Source organism: Pseudorca crassidens, chromosome 16 (genome assembly GCF_039906515.1).
Source record: "Pseudorca crassidens isolate mPseCra1 chromosome 16, mPseCra1.hap1, whole genome shotgun sequence".
NCBI lineage: Eukaryota > Metazoa > Chordata > Mammalia > Artiodactyla > Delphinidae > Pseudorca > Pseudorca crassidens.
In genome coordinates this window covers 1,356,939-1,383,332 of record NC_090311.1, presented here as the reverse complement: position 1 = coordinate 1,383,332, position 26,394 = coordinate 1,356,939, and the positions used below count along the sequence as shown (strand labels likewise).

The window sequence follows — 26,394 nt, the reverse complement described above, 5'->3', positions numbered from 1 at the left end:
AGGGTCGGGGTCAGGAGGCTGCTCCCCGGAGGCGGCCCTCACCGGCTATAACCCTCAGTAACCCACGATTTTGTGCAGCGGGAAACAACTCCCGCTGCTGGCTGCCTAGCTGTCGCTGCCCCCCTTCCTTCACACGCGCACCCCGTCCGCTTCACCCCCGTCATTGCGCCAGGGCCCCCTCTGCAGAGCGGTGCGGAGAGCTCCTGCCTTCTCAGGGTGACGGGGGTGGGGGTTCTGGGCCGCCCCACCCGCCAGGGTGCAGCCCAGTCGTGCCTCAGGGTGGGGAGGTGAGAGGACAAAGCTCTGTCTCTGAATAAACACAGCCGAGGCGTCCCACCCTCCTCGCGCCTCCTTCCAGAACACTGGCCCAGCCCTGCGGGTGTGGCACGAGGGGGAGCCGGTGGTCCGTGGCCCCGACCAGGCACAGCGGGCGCTGAGGCCGCGGGTCGCACCTCCCCTGGTAGATCCTGGCGGATGGCCCCACGACCACGAGCCCACTTAGAGATCCAGGACAGGGTAGCACAGCTGCCGCCAGTGAGGACGGGCCTGGGGGAGCTTGGGCCCGTTAGCATTCCCGTCTGGTCCCTCCTGGACGTGGCTTGTTCTCCTCTGAAGGCCAGCAGCCCCCCGCCTTCTTCCTGGGGCAGCAAGTGACATCCCAGCCAGGGGGAGGCAGCAGGGGTGACTGCGGGAAGGGAGCCTGGAAGGTGAGACCTCAGCTTTAAGCCTTCACAAGGCCCAGGTCCCTTCCCGACACGCGCCGGCAGAGCGGAGCCTCAGGGCAGCCTGGCTGGCAGGTGGGCCCCAGCCGAGCCCTGGCCTCGGATCAGCCGGCTCGGCCTTTCATCCCGGGGCTCAGGGCCTGCCTCTCGGGTCCCCGGTAGAGGCCCGGCTAACGCTGTGTCTCCGTGCGCCCCTCCAGGGCCTGGCCAAGGAGGAGACGGAGCTGAGGTTCCGGCAGCTGACTATGGAGTACCAGGCCCTGCAGCGGGCCTATGCGCTGCTACAGGAGCAGGTCGGAGGGACGCTGGACGCAGAGCGAGAAGTTAAGGTCTAACTGACGTCCACGCCACCACGTTCCGGCTCCCACTGGGCTGCCCCGCTTGACCCCCGCCTTGGCAGGGACCCTCGCACCTTCCAGGCCCGGCCCTTCTCTCCCGCCGTCACGGTCAGGCCTGGTGACGCTCACCCAGGCGACCCCCACGCGGTTGTTTGGGAAGCAGCTCTGGCGGCCGCTCAGTGGCAGGTGGGCCCGGGCCAGGGCGGGGTCCGAGTGGAGTGGAGGCACCCTCACACCCTGTGTCCCGATGGCCCAAACGCTCTCATCCGTTTGCCCTGGAAGCTGTTCCCAGGGCAGCCGGGGCACCCATCACGATAAAGTGCCCTGCGGCCTGGACCCTGTGAGAGCAGATTAACTCGAGGGAAGGGGGCTCAGACGCCCTAGAAGCCAGCTGGTGCTGGGTGGTGGGCTTTCACGCAGCAGGGCGCTGGGGGCTGCTCTTCTAAAGGAGGTCGGTCTCTGGGGAAGAAAGTGAAAGCGAAGTGTGGAAAAGGAGGCGAGCCCAGGGCGGGCGGAGCGCGGGGAGGGGAGGGAAGGTGCCCGGGGGCTGTGCCTGGTACATTGCTCAGCAGCCCCTCTGCGTGTGTCCTGGTCATTATTGTCCAACGACTAAAGCAGACCCTTCCAGCCCGCACCCAGCAGCTCAATCCTCCTTCATCCTGTAAACGAGGATTCTCCCTAATAATCCCTTCAAGTGAATCTAGATCATCCGCCGTCATCTCAGCGAGGTCGCGTGCTTCAGCTAAGCCTCCACGTCTCCCCTTTACTCCAGAGCGGTCCTTGCCAAGGGGCTGCTCTCCGCTGGTTGAACCAAAAGGCAGACAGTCCCCTTAAAGTCCCGTCCAAGTGGGCGCGTCTGGCTTTTAGAGAAAATTTGATGTATGTCTCCTCCCATCCTACAGACCCGTGAGCAGCTACAGGCGGACGTGCAGAGGGCGCAGACGCGGATCGAAGACCTGGAGAAGGCCCTGGCAGAGCAGGGGCAGGTGAGCACAGGGGCCTGGGTCCCCGGGAGGCTGGGGTGGTGGCCTGGTCCCCGGGCTGCAGTGCCCCGGCGATGAGGGTGGCGGTCTGTGGGTGTGTCTGTCAGCGAGAACTGTTCATCTGCACGCTGAAGATTGGCGCCACAGCTCCCTTCACTGCGTAAGCATCACACCTCAGTAAAAGATTTAAAAGCGGAAAGAACGCGTACATAAAGGGATTCCACAGCAAGCCTCAGGCAAGGCAGGGGTCATCCTGGCCGTCCGTACACGCCTCTCTGGGCTTCATCAGAGATCCTGTCCGTCTCTTAGCTCAAGGCCTGCATTTCAGGTCCCAGGGCTTTGTCGGTCACTCCCCTCAGCCCCCCTCAGCACTGGGCTCTTCAAATCCCAGGGGAGGGCCTCCGTCCCACGGGGCCTGAGCCTCCCCCTGCCCTGCTGCAGCCCCGGGTGGACCTCCAGGACGGGCTGGCGGACGTCCAGTGGGGCTGGGAGGGGCTGGGTGGGAGAGGCCAAGCGCCGTGCAGACCCACGGAGGGCCTGATGTGCTAACTGCTGGGGAGACGGCCGGACAGACGGACAGGGCAAGGACGTGAGCCGCTGCCCGGCCAAATTGCCACACCCTCGCCTGAGCGCGTGAGGCCCCGAGTCCAGTGCTGAAGCACCTGAGTCACACAGGACCGGCCCACATCCCCACTCCTCGGGCCCTGAGCCCCCGGGCTGCGCTCGGCCTGAGCGAGCCGCACTCCGGAGCTGCGCGCACAGCGCCACGACCCAGACCCGGAGGCGTCATTCCTGGACGCCGTCTGATGCCGCCGCCGAGCGTCTTGCGCCCGAGAAGCACAGTAGCCGAGGGGCTGGGAAGCGAGAAGAGGAGGAGGAAGCCGGTCCTTTCGCTGCGGAAACGAGTCCTTCAAACTTGAAAAGAACTTCACAGAGGACTCTGCTGAGAAGAAATTTGGGCCCAAGTTCAGTGTCTGGACACCTCACTTTGTGACCAAATGCCAGTGGTGGAGGTTCCTCCAGGGCATGGAGCTGGAACCGGGGGTCGAGGACACCAGGCCTCCCCCGAGGCCTGGCCCAGGGCAGCCCAGAGGGCGTCCACACGGGCCCCACCAGAGCTCAGAGCCTGCCTCGGGCCCCGAGGCCCCAGGTGTGAAGTGGGAGGGACCCCTACCCTGGCACCTGCCCCTCTCCCCACCGGCCCGAGCCCCCTGGCTCCCGCTGGCTGTGTGTCTGGGTCCCCCAGACGTGCGACGTCCACATGGGCACCTGGCCTGGGCTTGCACGAGCCTGGGTGCCGTCCACTTCTATCCGGGACCCTCCAAGGAAACGGGTGAAACCCTGGGTTTTCATCAGCTGTGGGGCAGAAGCTACCACTCCCTGGTTACTTCGACAGCTGGGTGTTGAGTCTTTTCGTCACATCCCCTGTCTGCTGAATTGTGATTTCAATCGTGGTTCCACCGTGCGGTGTATTTATTTCTCCACTTTGATTCCAAGGACACGAAGTGGATTGAAGAGAAGCAAATGCTGTATCGGAGAAATCAAGAGCTCGTGGAAAAGGTGCGCCCCTGCCAGGCCGCGTCTGGGAGTCTGACTGCTTCCCGAAAAGAGCAGGAATTCCCTTGCGCTCAGGGGTTTGCGGGGTCCCCGCGGTGCTGGGCGGTGGGGAGACGGCAGAGGTTCCCCAGCGGAGCCCCAGCCGGGCCTTCTGTGCTTCTCACTCCCGTGGGGCTGCCCCCCCGACCCACCCCTCCTGGGACAGGCGGCCTGGAAGGAGGCACCTGGGGTCCCGCCAGCCCCGTGTCTATAGCGGCTTCTCGATTCTTGCTTTCTTGCCTGATGGGTTCTGTGGTTGGTGACGGTTAGAAAAGCTTTGTGGGCAGTTCATGGCCGTCCCCAGAGGAATGGGCCCAGGACGGCTGGAGCCAGTCACGTGGAACGAGGTGGGAGGGGGCGGTGGCTGCACGTCCAGAGGCAGGAGGGCCAGTGGGGCCTCACAGCTCGCTCTGGCGGCCCCCTCGTCACCCTGTCCTGGTGAGGGTGCTCTTGGTGACCCGTCCCCACCAGCAGCTGGCCTTGTCCACAGGCAGAGGGCGGGCGGGGGCAGCACCTTCTACGGCACGCACAGCCCTTCTAGAAAAGAGCCAGGCCGGCCACAGCTCGCGAGCCTGAGGGCACCGAACCAGGCCCATGGGCAGAGGCCGGTCCTGCCCCACCCGAAGCCATCAGGCCCACACGGGGCAGTGCTTTGGGTGCCATTCATACCTTAAATGCTGAGCGACACCTACCTGCTTGTCGTGGACCCCCTGCACACAGTTGTTTCCGTGATGCTCTCAGGCTCACATAAACACCCTTGTGCACCTAAATGCTTGTGTGTACACAGAACGGCCGCATACTTAAGTGCGCACGCACACATGTGAGCGCTCGTGCGCACATATAAATGTTCACGTGCTCGCGTAATAGCTCGTGTGCACGCAGACACACATGTGCACCTTTAAACACTCGTGTGCGCGTCAACACCTGCATGCACACTTGAACACAGGCACTCAAATGTTCACGAGCGCACACGCTTAGACACTCATGTGCGCTTAATTGTCACCTGTACACGTAACACCCACGTGCACACATAACCCCTCATTTGCACACTCGAACACTCACATGTGCACTTAAAACCTGTGCGTTCGTCTGGCACGGTGGCCACGGGGTCACACTCCTGCCCGTGGGTGCATCCCAGCCGCCCCAGCCGTGCAGAGTGACACACAGGGCAGTGCAAAGCCCCGGCCGCCGAGGGCACTGGTGTTCCTGGGTCCACCTGGACCCCTTCCGAGCCGCAGAGCAGGCCCCTCAGCCCCCAAGTTCAACGCGGGGGGACGGACCGAGTTGACGGTGCCCATGGTGGACACGAGACCACGGAGGACATGTGCCACGGGCTGCACTGTGCTACCCCTTGGGAGGCGTGGGCCTCACACACGTCAGTTCTGGAGGGGGGCCAGGCGGCCACGGCACACAGCCCCGCCTTCGGACAGTAGTGTTCCTGAGGCTCTGGGCCAGCCTGGGCTCCAAGGGCCGCTGTCCTGGGCCGCGGTGAGGGGCGGGCAGCATGGCGACAGCCCGCAGTGGCCCTTCTCTTCCCATCTCTGCTCAGATGGCCCCCCGCCCAGTGCACCTGCCCTGTGTCCCCCGCCCACCCGCTGCCGGTTCAGCCCAGCAGGGGACTCACCTGGTCTCACCAGGGCGGCCCCCCGCGGACTGAGGCCGGAGTGAGGGCTCTGGGCCGAGGACCTGGGCCAGGCGGCCATCCCCGTGACGCCAGCAGCCGTCGGGGGAGGCTGAGAGCTGGCCTCACGTGAGACTCCAGGGCCTCACGCGTCCTTTGTTTTACAGATTAAACACATGGAGACAGAAGAGGCTCGGTTAAAGCATGAGGTCCAGGACGCGAAGGACCAGAACGAGCTGCTGGAGTTCCGGATCCTGGAGCTAGAGGTGCGGGGGCGGGGTGGGGTCAGAGCGCGGTCGCCCGAGCTGGTGCCATCGAGGGCTGCGAGCCCAGCCCTGTCGCTCAGGAGACGGATGCCAAACGAAACAGAAGTGTCCGCACGCAGCTCTGGAGCCTCCCTCGCTCCTGGCCCCTCGCGGCCCTGGCTGGCGGGCATGGCCACCCTCTCCTACGATGCCACCACCCAGCTTTGCTGGGTGCGTCTGTGCACCGGCATTTCCGCCCGTCTGGTTTCCCGGCGTCCACGCACGCCTGCAGTGTGGGGAGGGGGCCCCCACGAGTCCAGAGGGAGCCGCCCCTCAGGGTCGTCCCGTCCGCCTCCCGGGGGCAGGAGGGCTGTGTGGCCACTCCGTGTGTGTCGCCCCGTGGCCCCGGGGTTCGTGCCTGTGGTCCTGCGTGAGGACGGTGGCGGCCTCTCCAGCCACTGTCCTCTGTCCTCAGGGTCACTGAGGTCAGGCCCGTGCGGGACACTGCTTCCGGTCCCCTGGGACTCAGATCAGCTCGTCGGCCCCTCAGCAGGCGGGGGCCGCTCCCAAGGGCCTCCCCGTGGGTGGCTGGGAGGTCCCTGCCCCCATCAGTGTCCACACAGGGCCGTGTCCTGGGCAGGAGGAGGGATTGGCCTCTGCTGTGGCAGCCGGGGCTTCGTCTTCACAGAGACCATGCTGACCGTGTTGGGTGGACTTGGTGTCTTCACCGTGTCCCTGGGCGGCCCAGCACTGCCCTCCAGGAGGGAGGGGATGCCCGTGCCCAGACTTCCGCTCTCTGTCTAGGAGAGGGAGAGGAAGTCGCCGGCCATCAACTTCCACCACACCCACTTCGTGGACGGGAAGAGCCCCCTGCAGGCGTACTGCGAGGCCGAAGGCGTGATGGTAACGCCCCGCCCCTGCCCGCACACCCCTCAGCCCCGCGGCTGCCTGGCCAGTGCTCCCTCCCAGCAGCCTGTCCCCCTCCTCTAGGACATCCTGGTCTCGGAGCTGATGAAGAAGCTGGACCTCCTGGGGGACAACGCCGTAAGTGTAGGTCGCTCTCCTGACTTGTGCATGCCTCCCCGTGCCCAGCGCCCTGCACGGTCCAGGGGCCCCTGTGAGTCCCGCTGTGGCCCTACCGCAGCCCACACCCTCCCACTGCCAGAGCTGCCTTGGGACGGGCCCTCTGGCGTTTAGGAGAAATGTCGTTCTTTCTGACACTGTTCCCACACGGGAGTTCGGGGCCTCTGCTCTCACACTTGACTCTTCCAGCAGAGGTGCTTCTGGCCCCGTGTTCTCAGTTTCTGGAATCCCTCTCAGTCTCTAAGCTCTTCCATATTCTTGGTGGGGATGGGGGCTGTGGGTCCTTAGCGTGCCTTAGACACCTCAGACTCAGGGCTTCCCGTTTACTTAGTTTGGGAGGAGGGGCAGAGCCTATATAAATAATCCCCGAATCTCACTTAGGGCAGAGTTCCAATTTCTACAGCAAACTCCTCAAAAGAATACTAATTGCTGAATGGGCAGAGTGACTGCATCCCTTCACGCCACCCTCCATCCTCCATCCTCTGTCCATCCATTCTCCATTCACCCTCCATCCATCATCCTGTACTTGTTGAGCCCCTGCCCAATGCAGGGGGGATCAACTGTGCTGGAAGAGGGCCCCAATCCACACCCCAGAACGTTTCCGCCACAAGGTATCCTGACAAGTGTACAGTCTACAGCTGGTCCTAAAGCACCTTGGGCTTCACATCCTGGTAACTGCTCTCAAGAAAGATCAAGGTGCTAAGTCAGATTGGTGCACTCCGTGCCGTAGGTGGAGGAGAAAAACACATGCAAACACACACACACACACACACGCGCGCGCGCTTCTCACAACGTATACCAAAACCCGGGCGCTCATGCACATCCTTGGGGCCAGTCCTTCCCAGCAGCTTCAAGGTGTTCAGGGCCCTGTATTGACAGGAATCCCTCCTCTCCCCACCTGCCCTTGACTTGGGAAGCAGTGAGGGCGGGGAGCAGGGGGAAGCAGCTCCCAGCAGGGAGGCTCTCCTGGCTGCATTGCCCACCCCCGACCCTGCCACTAGTCAGACCCCTGGCTCCACCTCGGCCGCAGGTACCAGAGGTGCTGGTCCGCAGCAGGGATGGCGTTGTCACAATGTGCTCCGGGGTTCAGCCTGAGTATCAGCCCCCATCATGGGCTCTGGGAACCTTTCAGTTCACAGCTGGAGAGACCGAAGCCCCAGAGGGCACCCACCCAGGTCACGGAGCTGCAGTACTGGCCAGCTAGGACGAGCCCAGGTCTGCCTAGATCTGTTCGGGGCCCCTCCCAGCCCCAGAGCACCAGTGCACGTGACGGCCCTGGAGCCGTCACATGGCCTCGGAGGCGGGGGCAGAGGACACACTGCCGGTCTTACGTGCAGGTGACCTCTAGAGACCCTTGACAGCTTCTGAAGGACCATGGGGGCGACCCTTAGGTCTGTCGTGTGACATGGACACACTTCAGGCAGATGACAGGGATAGCCTGGCCCCTCCCCTTCTCAGCCAGGGCACGCTGGAGCTGTGGCCACTGTCTCCAGGCTGCTTCCCAGAAGGCTGCAGCCTCCCAGCTGGCCACGGGGCACCTGAGCCCCGGGCCTCGGTTTCCCCAGGAGTCAGGGTCCTTGGAGTGGAGCAGAGGGGCCGGCAGGGGGCAGAATGGACCCCTGTCCTCCCTGGTGGGCCATCTGCTCACTGCTGCTGCACCTGGGCCGCAGCGGGGACAGGTCACCCAGGGAAGGCTGCGAGGGTGGAGGAGACGGCACATTGCCAAGGCCATGGTCACCTCCAGGAGGGAGTAGCTGGAGCCCAGCCAGGCTGCCCACCAAGCGGGACATCGCGGGCCCTTCAGCCTGGCCTGACCACAGCGAGGCAGCTTCCCTCAGTTACCTGGAGGCCCCCCGCAGCCCCCGACACGCCCCATCCCGCCCATCAGGCCCAGCCCTGCCTCGGGAGGAGGGCGGGGACAGCCTGGCAGTGTCCCCGGAAGCCAGAGGGATGAGGGGCGCCTGGCCCCGGCATCACACCGAGTCGGGCTGCAGTGTGCCTGAGGACGGAGCCTGCCGCTGTCCCAGCAGCTGGCCGCCGACCCCCACCTGTGCCTACTGCTGCCGGGGTGGGGGGTGGTGAGAGACCTCTGCCCCTGGGGAGCTCACGCTGCGGAGGGAGCAGGCGGGAGGGCTTTCGGAGCGGGTGGCCCTGAATCAGGGAGGTTCTGGGGTGGGGGGGCCGCCCTCAGCTCAGCGACCCTAGGGGGCTCCTCCCTGCCTGTCTCTGCTCCCCTGACCCCTGTTGGCTGTCCCACGGTGGGCCCAGCAGTGGGGACACAGCCCAGCTGCCTCCACCCTGGTGCTGATGCAGGCAGCACATCCTCTGAGGATGCCCCCTGGCCCCAAAGCCAGAGCCACCCTGCCCAGAAGGACCACCCAGGCGGGCCCTTTGGGGCGAGGCATGAATAAAACATGCAGAAAAAAGGCAAAACGGCAGGGATGGGGACCATTTCATAGCCATGAGTGTTTGATCTTTGCTTCACATTCGTAAGTGGCGCTGTCATAATTCAGGCCGCCTGTGCGGAGAGCTGGCTTTAAATAAAAACCCAACAGACCCGGGAAGCCTGGCTGCTCGTCCCGTCACCCACTGTCCCATGCTGCCTCGCTGGCCACCTTAGACGTGGTCTCCAGCAGTGAGAGGACCAGAGGGGGCAAGACGGAGAGTCACCCCAGAGCTGGCAGGACCAAGAGGAAAGAGGATCAAAGACTCCCGGGAGGGCCTTTTAGTGAAAGCGACATTTAGCTGTGACCCCAGCTCCCCTGCGCCCGTCCCATCAGCGCCACCGAGCGCCCGGCCACCCAGAAGGCACTTCCCCTGACCATGCGTGAATTCTGCTTTTGGGTGCAGAATCTGACCAATGAGGAACAAGTGGTCGTCATACAAGCCAGGACAGTCCTGACCTTGGCCGAAAAGGTAACAGTGACTGTGGACGCTGTTGGGACGGGGCCGGGCTTCCCGAAGCCCCCCTTTCTGGCTCAGCGCACAGAAGACGCTCACCCTGGGAGGAGGGCTACCGGGAGGTGGGGTTGGGGTCCACGGATCCCGTTTGCCTTGGAGGTCTGGCACACGCACAGGTCAGCCAGCACCGCCACGCGTGTCTGCAAGTGATAGGTTCAGCCAGACCTCTCCCCAAGGCCACTCTGCCTCCGCCTCCCCCCAGAGGCCGGGAGGTATGGTGGGTCTGTAAATCGGCAGCATCTGTCTCACCTGCCGGGACCCTCCTCCGGGGTCGCCCAGCCCTCCCGGGCTCCCCACCCTCCAGTCTCTCTGCTCCCACGGGCCGCCAGCCTGCGCCCGGTCCCACCCCCGCAGCCAGAACCCGTGGGCCTGCTGGCAGCGCCCCCTCCCAGCGGCCCCCAGCAGGGTGGGCAGGGGTGTCCAGCAAATGGGAGCTCAGGGGCCAGCACCCCGGGAGAATGGGCCGCCTAACGTCCCTCCTCTCCCAGCACTGGGAGGCAGACTCCCTGGACACGAGGCGGGGCTGCACGGGGGCAGGGCCTGCACGGGGGCTTGGCCCGCACGCCGCGCACACGGAGCCCATGACGCCAGCCCAGCCCTGACTCCCACGAGGGCTGAGCTCCCCTCCTGGAGGAAGGCTGGGAAGGGCAGGGAGGGCCAGGGCCCCAGGCTGTCTCCCCAGGGCTCGGCGAGGTGGGCTTCGATGCCTGAGTGCCTTCCGTTTGTGTCCAGTGGCTCCAGCAGATCGAAGAGACGGAGTCGGCCCTGCAGCGGAAGATGGTGGACCTGGAGAGCGAGAAGGTTTGTGTGCACCAGGCCACGTGGGCCCGCGGCCCGCGCTCCAGGCCGGCTGCGCCAGGCCCAGACACGGGTCCTCTTGCGTTTCAGGAGCTGTTCAGTAAACAGAAGGGCTACCTGGACGAGGAGCTGGACTACAGAAAGCAGTGCTTGGACCAAGCTCACAAGGTAAGAGAAGTACAGCTGCCGGAACCCCCAGGGGCGGCGGATTTGGGGTAGAAACGGGGAAGGTTGTTCCCACGGCCAGCATGGTGTCTCGGGGGCCACGTGGCCTCGGACCTGCCTGGGAAGATCCTGCGCCCAGTGTGACCAGCATGGGGTCACTCTTCGCATTTCTCCTGCCGGACACCCCTCGCCCAGCGAGCTCCGAGGACGCCTTACTGCTCCGTCAGCACCCCTTGGCCCCAGGAGTGCAGGCACACGAGCAGAAATCAAGTGGGTATTTGAAATGAGCTGAGAAATAGAATTCATTGAAACAATGCATTTACAAATGAGGTGAACACAGCTGAATGTCAGTCAGTCGATCATCCCGCCCGGGACCCCCGCTTCTGTCCATCTGCACCAACCAGTGCACACGTGCCCTTTGTGCGTGCCTGCCCCATGGGAAACCATTTCCCCCCTGAGAAGCCTGAAGGGACATCCCCGTGTGCGGTTAACCCCAACATCAGTACTGAAAAGATGGGTCCTGGAGATGACATCAGGGAGATGGCTTTGTGACACACGGACGCACGAACACACACGCACCCGCGCGCCGCAGGAAACGTCGCCCCGGGACTGTGGAGGGGGCTCCTGCACACAGGGCCGAGGGATGCTGTCAGGGCCCCCGGTGATGCTGGGTCCGCTCCTGGTCTGATGACTGTCAGGGCTGCTCCCCGCGTGATACTGTTTGGGGGCCCCCTTCCTCCAATTCCCGCAGGAAGGCCGCACGTTTTGCTCTCCCTCCCTGGTTTTCTTGACTCCATAGTTAGGCCTGCACTTCCTGCTGGATAATTAGCCATTTTATCTGCCATTCACAAAGCCCTGTGCAGGAGGGAGGCACCTACCGCCTTGGGATGACCTGGCGGGGGGGGACACAGGCCTGTGGGAACCTGCTGGGTTTCACACCCTCCCTGCTCTGTGAGCACAGGAGCCACAGCTGGGTTTCGAAGGGGAAGGGTGGTCCCCGCGTGGCTGAGGGCCGTCTAGGGCAGCTGGGAGCAGAGGCCTGGCCATTCACAGATGAGGACGCGCGCTGGGGCGAGGCTGTGCACACAGAGCCGGCATCCGGTGGCCCGTCGCTCAAGGTCATGCATGCAGGGAAGGTCAGAACATCTCCATCTCCTGCCAGTCTTGGGGTGAAGCCATCGTGTTGCTAATTCTAAGCCCCACACTCAGCTGCCTTTATTTTTTTAATTTTTTTTTTGTGTGTGGTACGCGGGCCTCTCACTGTTGTGGCCTCTCCCGTTGCGGAGCACAGGCTCGGGACGTGCAGGCTCAGCGGCCATGGTTCACGGGCCCAGCCGCTCCGCGGCACGTGGGATCTTCCCAGACCGGGGCACAAACCCGCGTCCCCTGCATCAGCAGGCGGACTCTCAACCACTGCGCCACCAGGGAAGCCCTCGGCTGCCTTTATTTTAAAGCTGGAGCGTATCTTAAACACACTAAGTTCTTTTGCTCTAGGAAGTGGCAGCCGATGTGCTGTGTGAGCTGGCAGTGACAGCTGGGGACAGTTTATTTTGTAGCCGTCAGGAACAATAACACATAAGCGAGGAACAAAGGTCCCCCCCATTTCCTAAAATGTCTACTCGGCCAAAAGGACTTTCCAGAGTCATTTTGCCTGAAGAAGGAGAAACATTCATTTCTGAAGAGGTTACATCTTTGATGGGAAGATGGGAAGAATATAGCTTTTTCAAAGATTGTATCTGTGAAATTTCCTGAGGAGCAAGCTTTAAAAGTGCTCCAGATCGAAGTGCTAAGTCACTAGGAATTTATAACAAGGTCTGTGTTTTGGCGGCTGGGTGGCAGCAAAGGGGTGACACAGCATGTGTGTCTGGGGACCAGCGGAATGGCCGGCTCTCCACGTCAGAGCCCTGGCGGGGCAACGCGAGGGCCCTGGGCTGGAGCCCCCCTGGAGTCTGAACCCCGCTCCCCACCAGCAGGGCCCTGTGCAGGTCGTCCAGCCTGGCAGTCATCAGCCTGCCTCAGTGCCCTGACCCGTGAGCCAGGCCTAACGAGCACCTGCTTTCTGGAAGGGGCGGGACTGAAGGGCTTCATGGAGGTGAAGCCCTAAGCCGGTACAGGCACCCACGGGCGTGGGCACCCTTAGGGCTATCATTTGGGACAGAGGAGGGGAGGGGCTGGGAGGCGGGCAGAGGCCGGACACGTGGGGCCTCATGTGCAGGCAGCAGGGAGGGAGGCAGACAGACAGACAGAGAGGGAGAGAGAAGGGGAGGAGAGGTGGGGCAGGTGTATGTCTCACAGTCTGGAGGCCAGAAGCCTGACACCAAGGTGCTGGCGGGGCCACATCCGTCTGAAGCTCCAGGGGAGGCCCTCCTGCCTCTTCCAGCTCCTGGGGGCCCAGGTGTTCCCGGGCTTGTGGCTGAGTCACCCCAATCTCTGCCCTGTGGTCACATGGCTTCCCCGCATCTTCCGTGACTGTCTCCAAGTTGCCCTCTTCTTCCAAGGCCACGAGTCAGTGGACTGAGGCCCCCGATCCAGTCTGAGCTCACCTGCACTGGGTGGCATCTGCTGTTTCCACATGATCCACATTCACAGGTGCTGGGGGTCAGGGCTTGATGTTTCTTTGCGGACACGAGTCACCCCACAGGCAGCACTGGGGACCGCAGAGCTGATGGCCTGGCCCCTCGGCACTACTGCAGACAAGCCCTGTGAGCACCGCCCTCCTTCCTCCTTAGTGACTCGGAAGCCCAGGGTTTGGCGAAGGTTGTGAGCAAAGGAAGAAGCCTTTGTTGTTCTTTCCTCAAGGGACACCCGCCCGGCCCACTGCCCCTCTGGCCCTCATCCGACTCTGGCCTCAAACTCTGCTGACCTCGATGTCCCTAATGTTTCACTGCACGTTAAACATCGCGTGGAAGGGAATGCTCTTGAAATAATCACTCCCGGACTGCTTCCAGCCTCCAGAACATCATTTAACTGGTCCAGGCGGAAGCAGTCCCCTCTGTGGGCTGGCCTGGCGGCGGCATGACCCCAGAACGGGGTGCCCCAGTCCCCCAGGCCGTCCCCGGGGGAGGAGGCAAGGACTGACGTGTCCCCTCCCACCCCCAGCACATCCTGGAGCTGGAAGCCATGCTGTACGACGTCCTGCAGCAGGAAGCTGGGGCCAAAGTGGCAGAAATGCTGCCGGAGGAGGAGCACGAGAAGCTCAGGGTGGCGGTGGAGCAGTGGAAGCGCCAGGTCATGAGCGAGCTGCGCGAGCGGGACGCCCAGATCCTGCGGGAGCGCATGGAGCTGCTGCAGCTGGCGCAGCAGGTGCGCAGCAGGGGCGCCGCGGGCGCAGGACCTCCGGGGCGGAGCGGGGCTTCCCATGCCTGGCCCTCTGATGGCCACACCTCCTCCGATGACAGTACCCTCCCGTGGCTGCGCCCCCCAAAGGTCATGCCCCCAGTGGCCACGCCCCAAAGGTCATGTCCCTGTGGCCACGCCCCAAAGGTCATACCCTCCTGTGGCCACGCCCAAAGGTCATGCCCTCCCCGTGGCCACGCCCCCATATCCCTGCCCTCCAATGATCGTGCCCCCAAGGCCAGGGCCTTCCACTGGCCGTGCCCCCCGATGGCCATGCTCTCCAGTGGCCGTGCCCATGGGGGACCCTCCTGCCGGACTGCCTGTCCCTCCAGACCAGCCTCCTGGGCCATCCCACCCAGGCCTCTGGGTGGCACAGCCCCCCTCCTGGGTCCCCCCCACTCTGGGTCTCTTCCGTGGTTCCTCCCTCAGTGGCAAGATCCCAGTGAAGGTGTCATCTGGGGAGCAGCGGCTCATGGGCTAGGGACTGGGGGACCTTCTCTTGGCCTACAGGCACTTGGGGCCCTCAGGCCAATCTGGCCAGTTCATTTCTAACTGGGGGTGAGGGATCCTGGCAGACTAGACAGGCTTGGTGTGTAAGACATGCCTCAGCTCCACTGTGTGTGCTGGCGTGGCCTTTGTGGCTGTGTTCCGTGTTCAGATACGCTAGTGAATCCAGGTTTACTGTGAACGTCAGAGGGCTAAGGTCTGACCAGAGCCTTGGTCAGCTCCCAGGACTCTCGCTGCCAGATCTGGGGTGGTCAGTGTGAGGACTGCCGCCTGCAGCCCCTCACTCCCATCAGACAGGCTCTGATCAGAGCTCAGCTGCGTCCAGGCTCCAGGCCAGGCATCCAGGTCCGGCATGGGCACACACATGTCCATCTGCCCGGCAGTGTGCACCAAAGTGAAGACTAGAGTTTCCAAACTTGAGGTCGACCTTGCCAGGAGAGTCCTCCCCGTGACTGACTTTGTGACCCTTCTGGCTGCTCCTCTCACTGCCGCAACGGCGTTTTGGAAGGACTGTGAATTGGGCCCTTACCATTTCCTTGGGCTTCTAGCATCATGGTTTATGACCTGGAGATGTAGGAGGTGGGAGGGTGTCATTCCCATCACAGGGAGCGTGGCTGAGGGAAAGCTGTCCTCCTGTCTCTTGCTGTTGCAAAGAGCAGACCGAGGGAGGCTGTGTCCGTAACGGAACCTGAGGCAGGCACACTGGCTCTCCTCCCGAAGCTGGGGCTCCTAAAAGTCGGCGGGGGGAGGGGGCAGCCCGAGGCCCCCTCGCCGTGGCCAGCATGGCAGCTACCCTGTGGCGACTGGCCCACCAAGAACATGCGTGAAAATCCTGGAAGGCTTTTGCCCACTTGGTGTCCCAAATATTCTGATTATTGAGGATTTTCCTGCTTTTAACATTGCAGAGAATTAAAGAACTAGAAGAAAGAATAGAAGCTCAGAAGAGACAAATAAAGGAACTGGAGGAAAAGGTAAGGCAAATACGAATCTGGGGGCTTGCTCTGTTGTCGGAGCTCACACACCAAGACAGAACAGGTATCTCAGGATGCCGTGTCGCGCTAGGTCTGAGGTTGGAGTATTTTTGGACAGAAAGAGGCTTCAGGGACGTGTCTGCTCGGGACAAGGAGCCAGAGCCCAGGGTCTGGGAATAACCCCGTCCATGCCAACCCAGCCGTGCCACCCCGAGGGCCGTGCCTCTCACGGCCTCAGTTTCCCCGGCCGTCGGGGTGCCTGCAGACCGGCGACCAGCGGTCCCTTTAGTGGTCCCTTTAGTGTGATTCCTTGACTGTGGCTCCCAAGTTTGGAAACGGCAGGTGCTGGGGTGCAGTGGGTTGGGGGCCGTGTGGCTTGGGGTCGGGGAGGACTGTCCAGCTCTTCTCCCGACGGCTGGCTCTGCAACTTCCAAATCAGGGTACACAGAGCACCCTCAGAGAGAAGCCTGCAGCGTGTGCTTAATTCTAGGACAGCTGAGCTCTTTTGGTCTGTGATTTAGGACGTTTCGATGGCTTCTAGCAGGCAGGCTGCTTGTTCGCGTCTTGTGACTGGTCTTGCCTGTGGGGTGGATCTCACCAAAGGCCGGCTCCCCTCTGAGCCTCTCTGGCTTGTCCCTGCCGGAGAGAACGGGAGGCTGGGGTCTGGACAGGACCCGCCACCTGCGATAGGCCACACATCCTCAGCCCTGCCTGGGCAGAGCCAGCAGAGGCTCTGTGCTCGCGGGGCACAGGGACCCCTCCCCACGGCAGCCCCTGCAGCTGGACCTCCCCCTGCCCCGCCCACCTCTCCTCCAGATGAACCCGGCCCCTTCCCTGGGCACTTTACTGCCATCTGCCGAGCGGTCTTGGTGGTAACTTGCAAATCCAGAGCTGGTGACAGGCCCCTAGAACCGTGCGGGGCACGACCTGCAAAGCAGAGAGGCAGCCGGGGAGCAATTATGTGCCTGCCCATGGGCGCCAGACCGTGGGCGACACACACCTGGCTCGCCTGGGGAGGCCGGCGGGACGCGCAACCTCGAAGCGATGCAGTCTCTCCCCCAAAATGAACCTCTCTTTCCTTTTGCATCTTAAAGTGAGAGCATTTGTTTGTATTAAATACTAGAATTTTAAAAACTGGGTGTTTATTCTTTTAATCTAGCTGAAGCAGCTCTGCTTTTCCAAGCAGCTGTACCACCATCAGATTTTCTCTTGTGTCTAAATTGGCTGGACACCTCCCCCGACCCAAAACGAGGCTCCAAGTGTGAAATCTATTCAGCAAGTTGGCTGTACTTCATCATTTATGATGGGAGCGTGGCGTTTGCCTGTTGGCACTTGGATTGGCTTTCCGTAAGACTCCCGTCACCATTATAGCCACTTAGCGCCCTCGCCGTCAGCCCTGGTGACAGGCCCAGATGGCCAGTCCCCGCTGCTCCCCCAGAGGCGAAGTGACCAGCAGAGCCTCCCTCCTGACTGTCACCCGCAGCCTGGCCTGTGGACGGTGCAAGTTCCCTGGGGAGGGGACAGCACCGTCACTTCAGGCCCCTGGCAGCGCAACCCTTAAACCACTGGACACCAGTGCGCCAGGATCTGCTCCTGAGCCCCAGCTGGCATCTCCACGTCGCTGTGTCTGTGATCACGTTATTTCTTGCCAAAAGCCCTACAAACTCTTTTTTCTCTTTCTTTCCTTCCATGTCTCCACCCTCCCCTTTCCTTTTTAGTTCCTATTTTTGTTCTTGTTTTTCTCCTTAGCTTTCATTCTGTGGTCATAGCTCTCCTGGGCACCCTGGCGTGGTGAGTATTTCGTCTGCATCATAAGGACCAGCACGGCCCCTGCTGTTCCGTAAGCAGGAGGTGCTTCCGGAAGGGGACAGCCAGGGGTCCCCCAGGTCCTAGAGGGGAGGGGCCTGCCATCGTCAGAGGGGAAGGGGCGCTTGCCTTCCTCGAGAAGGAAGGAACGCAAAGGACCCCGTCCCACGGAACCTCCCCGGGGAGAGATGCGCACACAAAACCACTCCCTGTTCTCTGCTCCGGGCAACTCGGCAGGGAGCAGTGCCAGTGGTTTTGTGTCTTTTCGTCTTTTCCGTTTATCAAGTACAAGCTTGGGTGACACTGGAGATTCAGCCAGAGATGCCCACTTTCCCCGACAAGCTGGGCTCATGCACGACGTCGCAGTCGTGCTGAGCTGTGGCATCGTGCCCGCGGCTTTCAGGCCGAGGCCGCATGTGAAAGCTTGACCACCGCTTCCTTCCCAAACAAGATGAGAGGACAAGTAGGGCGTGGCCTCACCATCCCGGCTCCGTCTGTGGCCCCCGCCCTCAGAGGACCTCCCCTCGGGAGCAGGGCCACCCCTCCTCATAGCCCCATCCCTCCAGCCCTTCCCTCTCGCCCTGCAGCCTCCCTGACCTGTGTCCTGCGTCTCTTTTCTTCCAGCCCTCTGAGGAGCCAGACCCCTTTCCTGCAGTTGGACCAGAGAGCAGCAGGTGCCCCGGTGGCAGAGGGAGACGCCGCATCTCATTCCTGAAGACTCAAGGGGACCTGGGCTCTGCACACCCCCTCCCGTCGAGGAAGAGGGAGAAAGGGGGTCTTTGAGCACCTCTGCGGGGGACTGTCCATTTTGATGAGGCAGAATCAGAACTAGTTCTCTGACTGGGGCTCCTCTGAAGACACCTTGTCTTGGCTGTGGACCCGGGGGTCCTTCCTCGGGACGCGGCCTCCCCATCCTAGTTACAGGGACGCGCGAGTCCCCTGCTGCACAGGTGTGAAGAGCTGCTTCTGTGCAGGAGCCCCAAACTCCCACCTCCCTTTGTTCCCTTGATGACCAAAAGGTGTCTCAAAGGAAGATTCCCAGAAACAACGCAGACACCCCGCAAAATGACGCAATGAAGCTGCCACCACGGTGGTGACCTTCATTCAGGGAAATGGGGACGGTTCATGGAGCATCTCAAGGACCGTTGCCCCGTGTCTTCCAGGACGGACGGGCTGTGAAGACGCCGTGACTCACTGGCTGGGGTCCTGAGCACTTACTGAGCGCCACATCCTGCCACCCTGCCTTGTTGATGACGCGGGTCCCCGGCCCAGTTCCACTCGCGGGAACAGAACTGTGGCTGCCATGGTGCCGCCAGCTTCCCGCCCTGAGCTGCGCCGAGGGACTGACCAAAGGGATGACTGGGGAGCCTGGTAGTGGGAGCTGGGACCAGAGCAATGGACCGACTGGGAAGGGGCGTGAGCTTGTCGGAGACGCAGGGGCCAGAGGACACCTCGGGCTGTGCAGCACCGTGGAGCCCCTCAGGCTGCAGGCGAGGCCAGAGCTGCCCCGTGCAGAGCTCCAGCCTGCACGCTCACCGGGCAGTGCCCAGCGAGGATGACAGTGCCCCGGGGTTCTGCGGACGTGAGAAGGGGGCCCGATGCCCAGGTGGCCAGCAGGTGAGGCTCAGCCGTCATCCCTGGGGCGTGGCGTCTTCCTTCCCGCCCTTTGTGGGCCCTGTGGGCGCCAGCACACCTCCTTCTGGTCTGTGGGATCCCACCTCCTCTGCGGCGAGGTTGGCCCCGTTTGAGACGTAGGTTCAGTTTGCTGGGACGTGGGCCCTGCAGCAGGAGCCTTGGTGTCTGTACAGGTGGGCGGGGGCAGGGTGAGGGCGGCTTACCTCCTACCATGGCCTCTGGATCGGAGTCTGCTCCCTGGGGGCATCTGGCATGGGCTTCTCCCTGGTCTGAGGTGCTGAACCCATTACAGGTCTTCTCCGCCCAGACCCAGGACACCCCCTGCCAAGGCTAGCCGAGGCCTCCGGAGGTGCCCAGTGGTGGGTCCCAGGGCACATCCCTGAGCTACGAGGGCATCCTCTCTCAGCTCCTGGCAGAGAAGAGCTCCTCAAGGGCACCCGACCACTTCTGCAGACTCGGGCCCTGGCCCTGCACCCCCAGCTCTTCTGGCCTGCCCCGCCCACCCCGTCTTGCTGCTCCCACAAACTCCAAAACGAGAGAGCGTCCCCCCTTGTCTTGTGGGGCCATCCCTCCCACTGACCCTGACCCCCAGCTCAGTGGGCCTCCCTGTGTCCCCAGGTTGTCACCTCCTCTCCCTGCCCCAGGGCTCGGAGGCATCCCTGGGGCGGCCGGGTGGGTCATCCCCACGGCAGGGACGGAGGATCTGGACGGGGCTTCGTGCTCCGCTAGGGAGCCTTCCTCTCCAGGCAGAATCTCCTCGGCAAGTGTGTTTCTGTGGGACGTGGTGAGGCTCTGGTGGGGATGCAGTTCTGTATCCGAGTCTGCAGGGTGTGATGTGGGGTGCCGTGTCCCCCCATCACAGAGCCACCTGAACCTCTAAGAGTGGGGCTGCAGGGGCCCCAGGAGATGTACCACTGGGCAGAGAAGGGAGTGAGGCAGAGCAGATGTATAGCCAGAGCCCAGAGTGAGACCACCGCCCGCTCGCTCAAAGGGGCCTCGGGACACTTGGCTCTTTCACGTGGCACGTCTGGGCACGTGTTCCTCTAAAGGGGCTCATCTCTGGAAACCGCGTGCGGTTAGCCTGGTGCAGGGCCCAGGCACGGCAGTATCTGCTCCCGCGTCCCCAGGGGTGCAGGGCATAGCCTCACTCTGGAGGCTGGTTCTGGAGTGGAGGCCGGTCCCCGCCTGGTCCCCGGCCCGGTTCCACACGTGGGCCCTCAAATCCGAACATGCCTGGTCCTCAGGGTTCGGGGTCCCTGGAGTTTGGGGTCTCCTCTTAGATCTTGAGCTGAGGTCCTTGGGCTGCGCCGTATCGTGTGGAGGAAAGTACCAAACGCCCCAGTACTGCGTGTCCGATTGCTTGGTAAGGACGATCCACTGTCACGGCCTGACCTCAAAGGTCACTTGTAGCCGGTGAAGGACAATGAACGACGCGCATGGGCACAGCAATGCCTGAATCAAAACGCGCTGCCCACAGCCCCCGAAGGCCCGCAGGGACGCGGGCCACCTCTGCCCCATCGGCGTCATCCCCGCAGCCTTCCCCCTGCTGAGCCAGCCTGGCTCTGGGGTCTGCCTTGCCATGTGCCCAGCACCGGGGACCGTGCCCCAGAGCTGTGAGCAGGTCTCACCTGTGGAGGAGCCAGAGCCAGATAAGGATGGCTGAGAGCGTGAGAACAGGTCCAGAGGCGGGGGCGCCGGGCAGGCACGGCCTCCCTGGGGGCCCGGAGACCTCCAGGACCTGGACGCTGATGGGGGCCCCCTTGGATAGAGCCATTTTGTGGGTCTGGAGACCCAGATGTGGCTCAGACCAACTCCCGGGTGCTCGTGTTGGGGTAGCCTGGGTGGGGGGCAGTGGGTGTCACAGTTCGGGGACGGAACTGCTGCACGTCTCAGCTCGGGACACTGCACAGCAGCCTTGGAGCCAGGGTCAGGCGTACCTTTGGTGCAGTACGTGCAACACGAGAAGTTAACAGCTTCCTGAGCAAGCACCTCCTTTCTCCCATCAGCTTTTTTTTCCTAAGATTATTTTAGACGTGGACCATGTTTAAAGTCTTTATTGAATTTGTCACAATATTGCTTCTGTTTTATGTTTTGGTGTTTTGGCCGAGAGGCATGTGGGATCTTAGCTCCCCGAACAGGGGTCGAACCCGCACCCCCTGCACTGGAAGGCAAAGTCTTAACCACTGGACCACCAGGAAGACCCCATCAGCTTTTTAAGAACCTTTTATTATAAAATAGTTACAGATTTAAAGGAAAGTTGCAAAAATATTAGAGTATAAAGTTCCTGTACACCCTTCACCCAGCTTCCCCAGGTGTTCACATCTCATGGAATCACAACGCACTTTCCAAGTTTAGCTGGCCACCCACTCAGTTCAGACAAGCGTTTCTGCTCCAGGACCCCATACTCTGTTGAGTCGTTCTCCTGGTCCCTCCCAGTGGGCGACAGCTTTCTTAGCTTCCGCGTCATCCTTGACCTTGACCTTGACACCCTACTAGGAGCTGGTGGGTTACTTCGTGGGTCGTCCTCCAGTTTGATTTGTCTGATGTGTTTGAATGACTGGACTGAGGTTATGCATTCTTGGCGAGACGGAGCCCAGGTGACGCCCTCTGAGTGTGTTCGATCAGGGCGGCACGACGTCCATACACTATCCCTCTGATGTGAACCTCGATCAAGGTTCTGCCAGGTTATCCACTGAAAAGGTATCATTTATAACTAGAAATAGGTGGGAGAGACACTGTGAGACTCAGCAAGGACCCTGGTCCTCTTTAAACTTGTGCCCAGTAACTTTAGCAGACGTGAGTGGGTCTTTCCTGCCACAGTGATTACTGCCTGTGCTCGTGGCTTTCTATCCCTACGTTCCTTCTATTTCATAAGAATTTTTCTCTGGAGAAGACCTGTCCCCCTTCTCTCATTTTTTCTTTATCCAATTATTCATAGCAGTGTCGGCTCGTGGGTATTAATTTATTCTGTGGGTGATAATCCAACACCACCTTTAACTATTTTCTTGCTCAGATTGTTCCAGCTTAAGCCACTGAGCTTTCCAACAGGTTGATGCCTCTGTCCTTTGAGTTCCCGTCTGTGTCTTGAGCCCTTTCTCACTCTGTCTCCTCCGGATGCTCAGGCTCATCTGTATTTTCCCTGCCCCAAGCCTGAAAGCAGCGACTCCTCCAAGGAGCTCTGGTTCCTTCTGTTGGAGGGTGGCGTTTAGGAACCGACATCTCCGGGCGGGTGTGTTTGCTACTCCCGGGGTGATAGTATTTCTAGGCCCTGTCAGGGGCAGAGCTTGGAAACAGACATCTGTGTGCTAATACATGCATGCCCCCACTTCTTTGTTTATTTCTGCTTCTATCTATCATCTATTATCTACCATCTGTCATCTATCTATCATCTATCTACCATCTATCTATGTATTTATATAGCTATTATCTATCACCTAGCTATTATTTATCTATCATCTATTTATGTATCATCTATGTATATATCATCTATCATTTATCATCTATCTATCATTTATCTATCATCTATCTGTCATCCATCATCTCTCTGTCTATCCATCCATCATCTGTGGGTCTGTTATAAAGCCACCAGTTCATACTGACACTTGGAATTCAAGGCCAACCATTCAAGACTCATTCCTGCCCCCCCTTTCCTCATCTGTAACTAGTTTCTTTGGAGATGTGGCTCTCTCCATATAAACTGTGTTACTTATTTGCCCCACCCTAGTATCCACACAAGGACATTTCAGAATTGCTAACCCACATCCCCCGTGAGGAGCAAGTTTAGCAGCGAGGAGACATGTGAGTGCAGAGTCCCTTTTATCTTTAGCCTTATAGTCTCCAGACAAAATATTGTTTTCCAGAATGGCATAGTCTGGTTATTTTCCTCTAGTACATTGTCCATTTGTGACCGTTTAGGTTTGTTTGTTATATCTTGGGTTCCATTGGAGTTTCCTTCACAGAGTGATTTCTTAAAAATGTACACAGCACAGTTCCTGTTTGTACTGTATAGTCTCTGGGTCTTGACACAGGTGGGCACAGAGTCACCACACAGGACAGCACCATCGCCCCAGCTCCCTCTGCTTCCTGCCACAGTCACCCCATCCATCCCCAGCTCCACCCTTGGCAACAGTGGGCTATGTTCCCTCTTCCGGTTTTGCCATTTACAGGTCTTATAAGTGGAAAATGTGATACGTGCATCCAGCGTGAAGCTTTGGGGTCTGGCTTTGCTCACGCAGCAGCACGCCTGGAGGATTCCCCCACGTTTCTGTAGTTCCTTCCTTTTTATGCTGAGTCATCTCTGTTGCACGGATGTGCCACATTTGTCCGCATGTATCTGCTTGTTTCCTGTTTAGGGCAACTGTGAATCAAACTGTTACAAACATTCATGCACAAGTTTTTGTGTAAATACAGGTGTTCGTTTCTCAGGTAAATACCTAGGGCTGATAAATGTGTGCTCAACTTTATAAGAAACTATGTCCAAGGTGGCTGTACGTGTTGCATTCCCACCAGCGAAGTGTGTGGGAAGGCTGTTCTCCACGTCTTTTGCAACACTGGATATGGTCCGTCTTTTTGGGGGGAGGAGGTCCATTCTAATAAGGGCACAGGGGTATGTTATTTCGTTTTAATTTGCGTTTATCTAATGACTAGTGACGTTGGGCATCGTTTTACGTGTTGATTTTCCATATCCGTGTATCTTCTTTGGTAAAGTGGCTATTGAAATCGTTTGCCCATTTTTTTAATTTGATTTTTGCTTTCTTATCATTGAGTTTTAAGACTCCTTTATACATTCCAGACATACACCTTTGTTGGTGCAAAAGTATTTTCTCTTTTATCTTTTTGTTCCCTTAAGGGTATCTTTTGAAGATAAGTTCTTAAATTTTGATAAAATCTAACTTACCAACTTAAAAAAAAAAATAGGTTGTATGGTATTGGACCTAAGAAAACTGCCTGGTTCAAAGTCACAAATATTCTCTCCCATGTTTCCCTCTGGAACTGTGCGACTTCATGTTTTCCATTTATACTCACGATCCATTTTTAGTTCATTTTTGCATTCGGTGCAGTTTTGGTTGAAGCACACTTTTTTTGCACGTGGCTGTCCAGCCCTTGTCTCCTCCCTCCCCCATCGTAAAGAAGTCTTCCTCTTTTTGATTAAAATGCCTCCTGCTTGGCTGGATCGAGTCCCGCTCTGTGGTCAGCCCTATCCTGACTGGAGCGTCCTCCTGGACTCTGAGTCACCGCATACCAGGAGGCAGGGGGACAGAGCTGCTGTTTGCTGGCGTCCTCCACGCACGGCACGCCTGGTCCCCACTGCGTCCTGGGGGTGGGGCTGGGTCTCCAAGGACCTCGCCTGCCCAGCTCGGGGCCTGGAAGCCCAAGACGTGTGAGATTAACTGTCAGCAGCTGAGATTTACAGCTCTGGGCGGAGCAGGCACTGAATACCGACGAGCCGCCTCTCCTCTGAGCCTGGTCTCAGATGGCGCGCGCTGCGCTGAGGCCAGGCGGCCAGAGATGGCGCTGTTGCCGTTCGGAAATTCAGGGATGAGCTGCTCTTGCCCAGAACACGTCCACAGTTTAACGAGCATCGTGCACACGTGGAAGGGGAACCTGCATTCAAGAAATATCCGTAATATTTTCCATCATAACCTAATGAAATTGTCTTTTTAATTTGTGTATACTGTTTTATGTTTAAGCAGAGGAATAAAAGGTAAGGTGTTTTTGGTCCTCGTAGAAGGTTCACCCAGGTGTGAACAGCAGCTCGCGGGGCCGGTCGTGCTGGCAGGTGGGCGGTGTGGGGGACGAGCGCTGCCTCTCCATCTTGGGAGGAGGGACGGGTGGTGGAGCCCCCAGACCCAGGCACTGAGGGGCCCTGTCAGGGCGGCTTCATCAGCCTGGGCTCCAGCCCCAAGCGGGATGAGGGGGGCTCGGGGCTGAGGTCAGACACGTGCTTGTCTGATGGCAGGTGACAAGCCAGTGCATGGAGCGTGTTGGCCATGCTGCCTGAAGGGCCACTGCTGCCTCTTGCAGCCCCTCATCGCAGGGCTTTCTTCCTCTTTGCTTCTTGGTGCACAGAATTGCATTCATCCTGACACTGGCTCATTCCTGCCACTGGTCTGGGAATGGCCCACGTGCTCATCTTGTTTCTTGACTACGCTGACTTCTAACCCTATGACCCCGCACCATCACCCGCCCCTCCTCCAGGAAGTAACTGTCTTCTGGGCCCCGGGGCAACCGCCCTGTGCAGAGCTTTGTGGCAGATGCGTATGTTTCTAAAAGGTACAATTGTTACTGTGTTTTAAGTCCTTGGAAGGTGTCATGCTGTCCGTGTCTTTTGGACACACTGTGCACTTAGTAGCACTGTGCTTAGACTCGCCCGTCCCGTGACCTGTGTGTCGGCTCACCCCTGTCTGGGGCTCTGTCACGGAACTCCACCACCCCTAACGGACGTTTGCGTTTTGCTGTTGTGGACGATGCTTCATGAACGTTCTCGTAAAGTCTGTGGATGTGCTGGTGCAGGAGTTTCTTCTGGGTGTCCGCCTAGGGGTCATCAGGGGTCATCCAAACACAAGCCCTCGACCTCAGGAGATGCTGACAAACTCCTCCAGCTCTCCTTGGCTTTGGAGCGTTGCTTTTTTTTTTTTGCTCTTTGGTTAAGTATTTACTTATTTGGCTGCATCAGGTCTCAGTTGCGGCACACGGGATCTTTGTTGTGGCACGTGGGATCTCTCGTCGTGGCGCACGTGCTTCTTCCTAGTTGCGGCGTGCCAGTTTTCTCTTCTCTAGTTGTGGTACATGGACCCCACGGGCTCTGTAGTTTGCGGCACACACGCTCTCTAGGTGTGGCGCGCAGACTTAGTTCCCATGGTACGTGGGATCTTAGTTCCCTGACCAGGGATCGAGCCCGCATCTCCTGAATTAGAAGGTGGATTCTTTACCACTGGACCACCAGGGAAGTCCCCAAGACCATCTATTTCTTGATATTTCCCCCAAGTCAGAACTCTGGGGAAAGAAGACCTTGGCCCCAAACGAGTTTGTTGTCGCCATCTGTTTCTGTTGGGTTTGAAAATGTTTGTCTACGACTTCCCAGAATAGTAGTTCTCACGTGGAGAGGTTCTGGTTTTAGCCCACCCTCCACTGTCCCATAAGCTGATCATACGTGGATTTGTGTGGGTTACTTCCGAGGGGCTGGGGCCTGGAGTGGGGCTGTGTTTGGGGGCAGAGAGCAAAGATCTGGGCTGCAGGGCCCTACCCCTGCCAAGTGCCTGTGGAGTTGGGCTCTTGCCCGCCTGGACCTCTGGGTTCAGTGTGCAGACCCGGGTTCACTTGTCTTGTGTGTGTTTCTGGAAACCCCAAGAGGCCCCATGGGCTTTCCCACGGTGCCCAGTGTAGTTGGTTCTGACCCCAGGAAGGCGCTGGTCATCCCTACCAACAGCTTCATGTTTCCTAACAGCTGAGGTCCCAGGGGGACTCCCCAGCACAAACACAGGTGGCGGAGCCGGTTACTTGGACTCTATTTTGACATAAATCAGAATGTTGTTTCCTAATCCATATGTACGAATGCATTTGCATCTGTTACCGATGGGTGTTACTGATGAGAATTCTGCTTCTGCAGCTCTGAGCGAGGTTCTGA

The 26,394-nt window shown here is 59.8% G+C and overlaps 1 protein-coding gene across 35 annotated transcripts in view; it reads left to right on the top strand.

The window, feature by feature from the left end:
* The window catches only part of JAKMIP3 (Janus kinase and microtubule interacting protein 3), a 105,077-nt gene that overhangs the window by 73,313 nt on the left and 5,370 nt on the right, over nt 1-26,394 (top strand). For 13 of the 35 annotated variants that reach the window (XM_067708986.1, XM_067709008.1, XM_067709006.1 and 10 more), the window contains 13 exons: nt 923-1,051; nt 1,963-2,046; nt 3,541-3,603; nt 5,428-5,526; nt 6,310-6,408; nt 6,496-6,555; nt 9,439-9,504; nt 10,282-10,350; nt 10,438-10,515; nt 13,612-13,815; nt 15,261-15,326; nt 17,076-17,117; nt 17,757-18,749. In XM_067708986.1, coding sequence (XP_067565087.1) covers nt 923-1,051; nt 1,963-2,046; nt 3,541-3,603; nt 5,428-5,526; nt 6,310-6,408; nt 6,496-6,555; nt 9,439-9,504; nt 10,282-10,350; nt 10,438-10,515; nt 13,612-13,815; nt 15,261-15,326; nt 17,076-17,117; nt 17,757-17,915 — 1,218 coding nt within the window. In that variant the 3' untranslated portion in view covers nt 17,916-18,749. Of the gene's footprint in view, nt 1-922; nt 1,052-1,962; nt 2,047-3,540; nt 3,604-5,427; nt 5,527-6,309; nt 6,409-6,495; nt 6,556-9,438; nt 9,505-10,281; nt 10,351-10,437; nt 10,516-13,611; nt 13,816-15,260; nt 15,327-17,044; nt 17,118-17,756; nt 18,750-26,394 lie in introns of those variants that run through there. The other 22 variants (XM_067709011.1, XM_067709009.1, XM_067708999.1 and 19 more) reach the window with 8 other exon arrangements.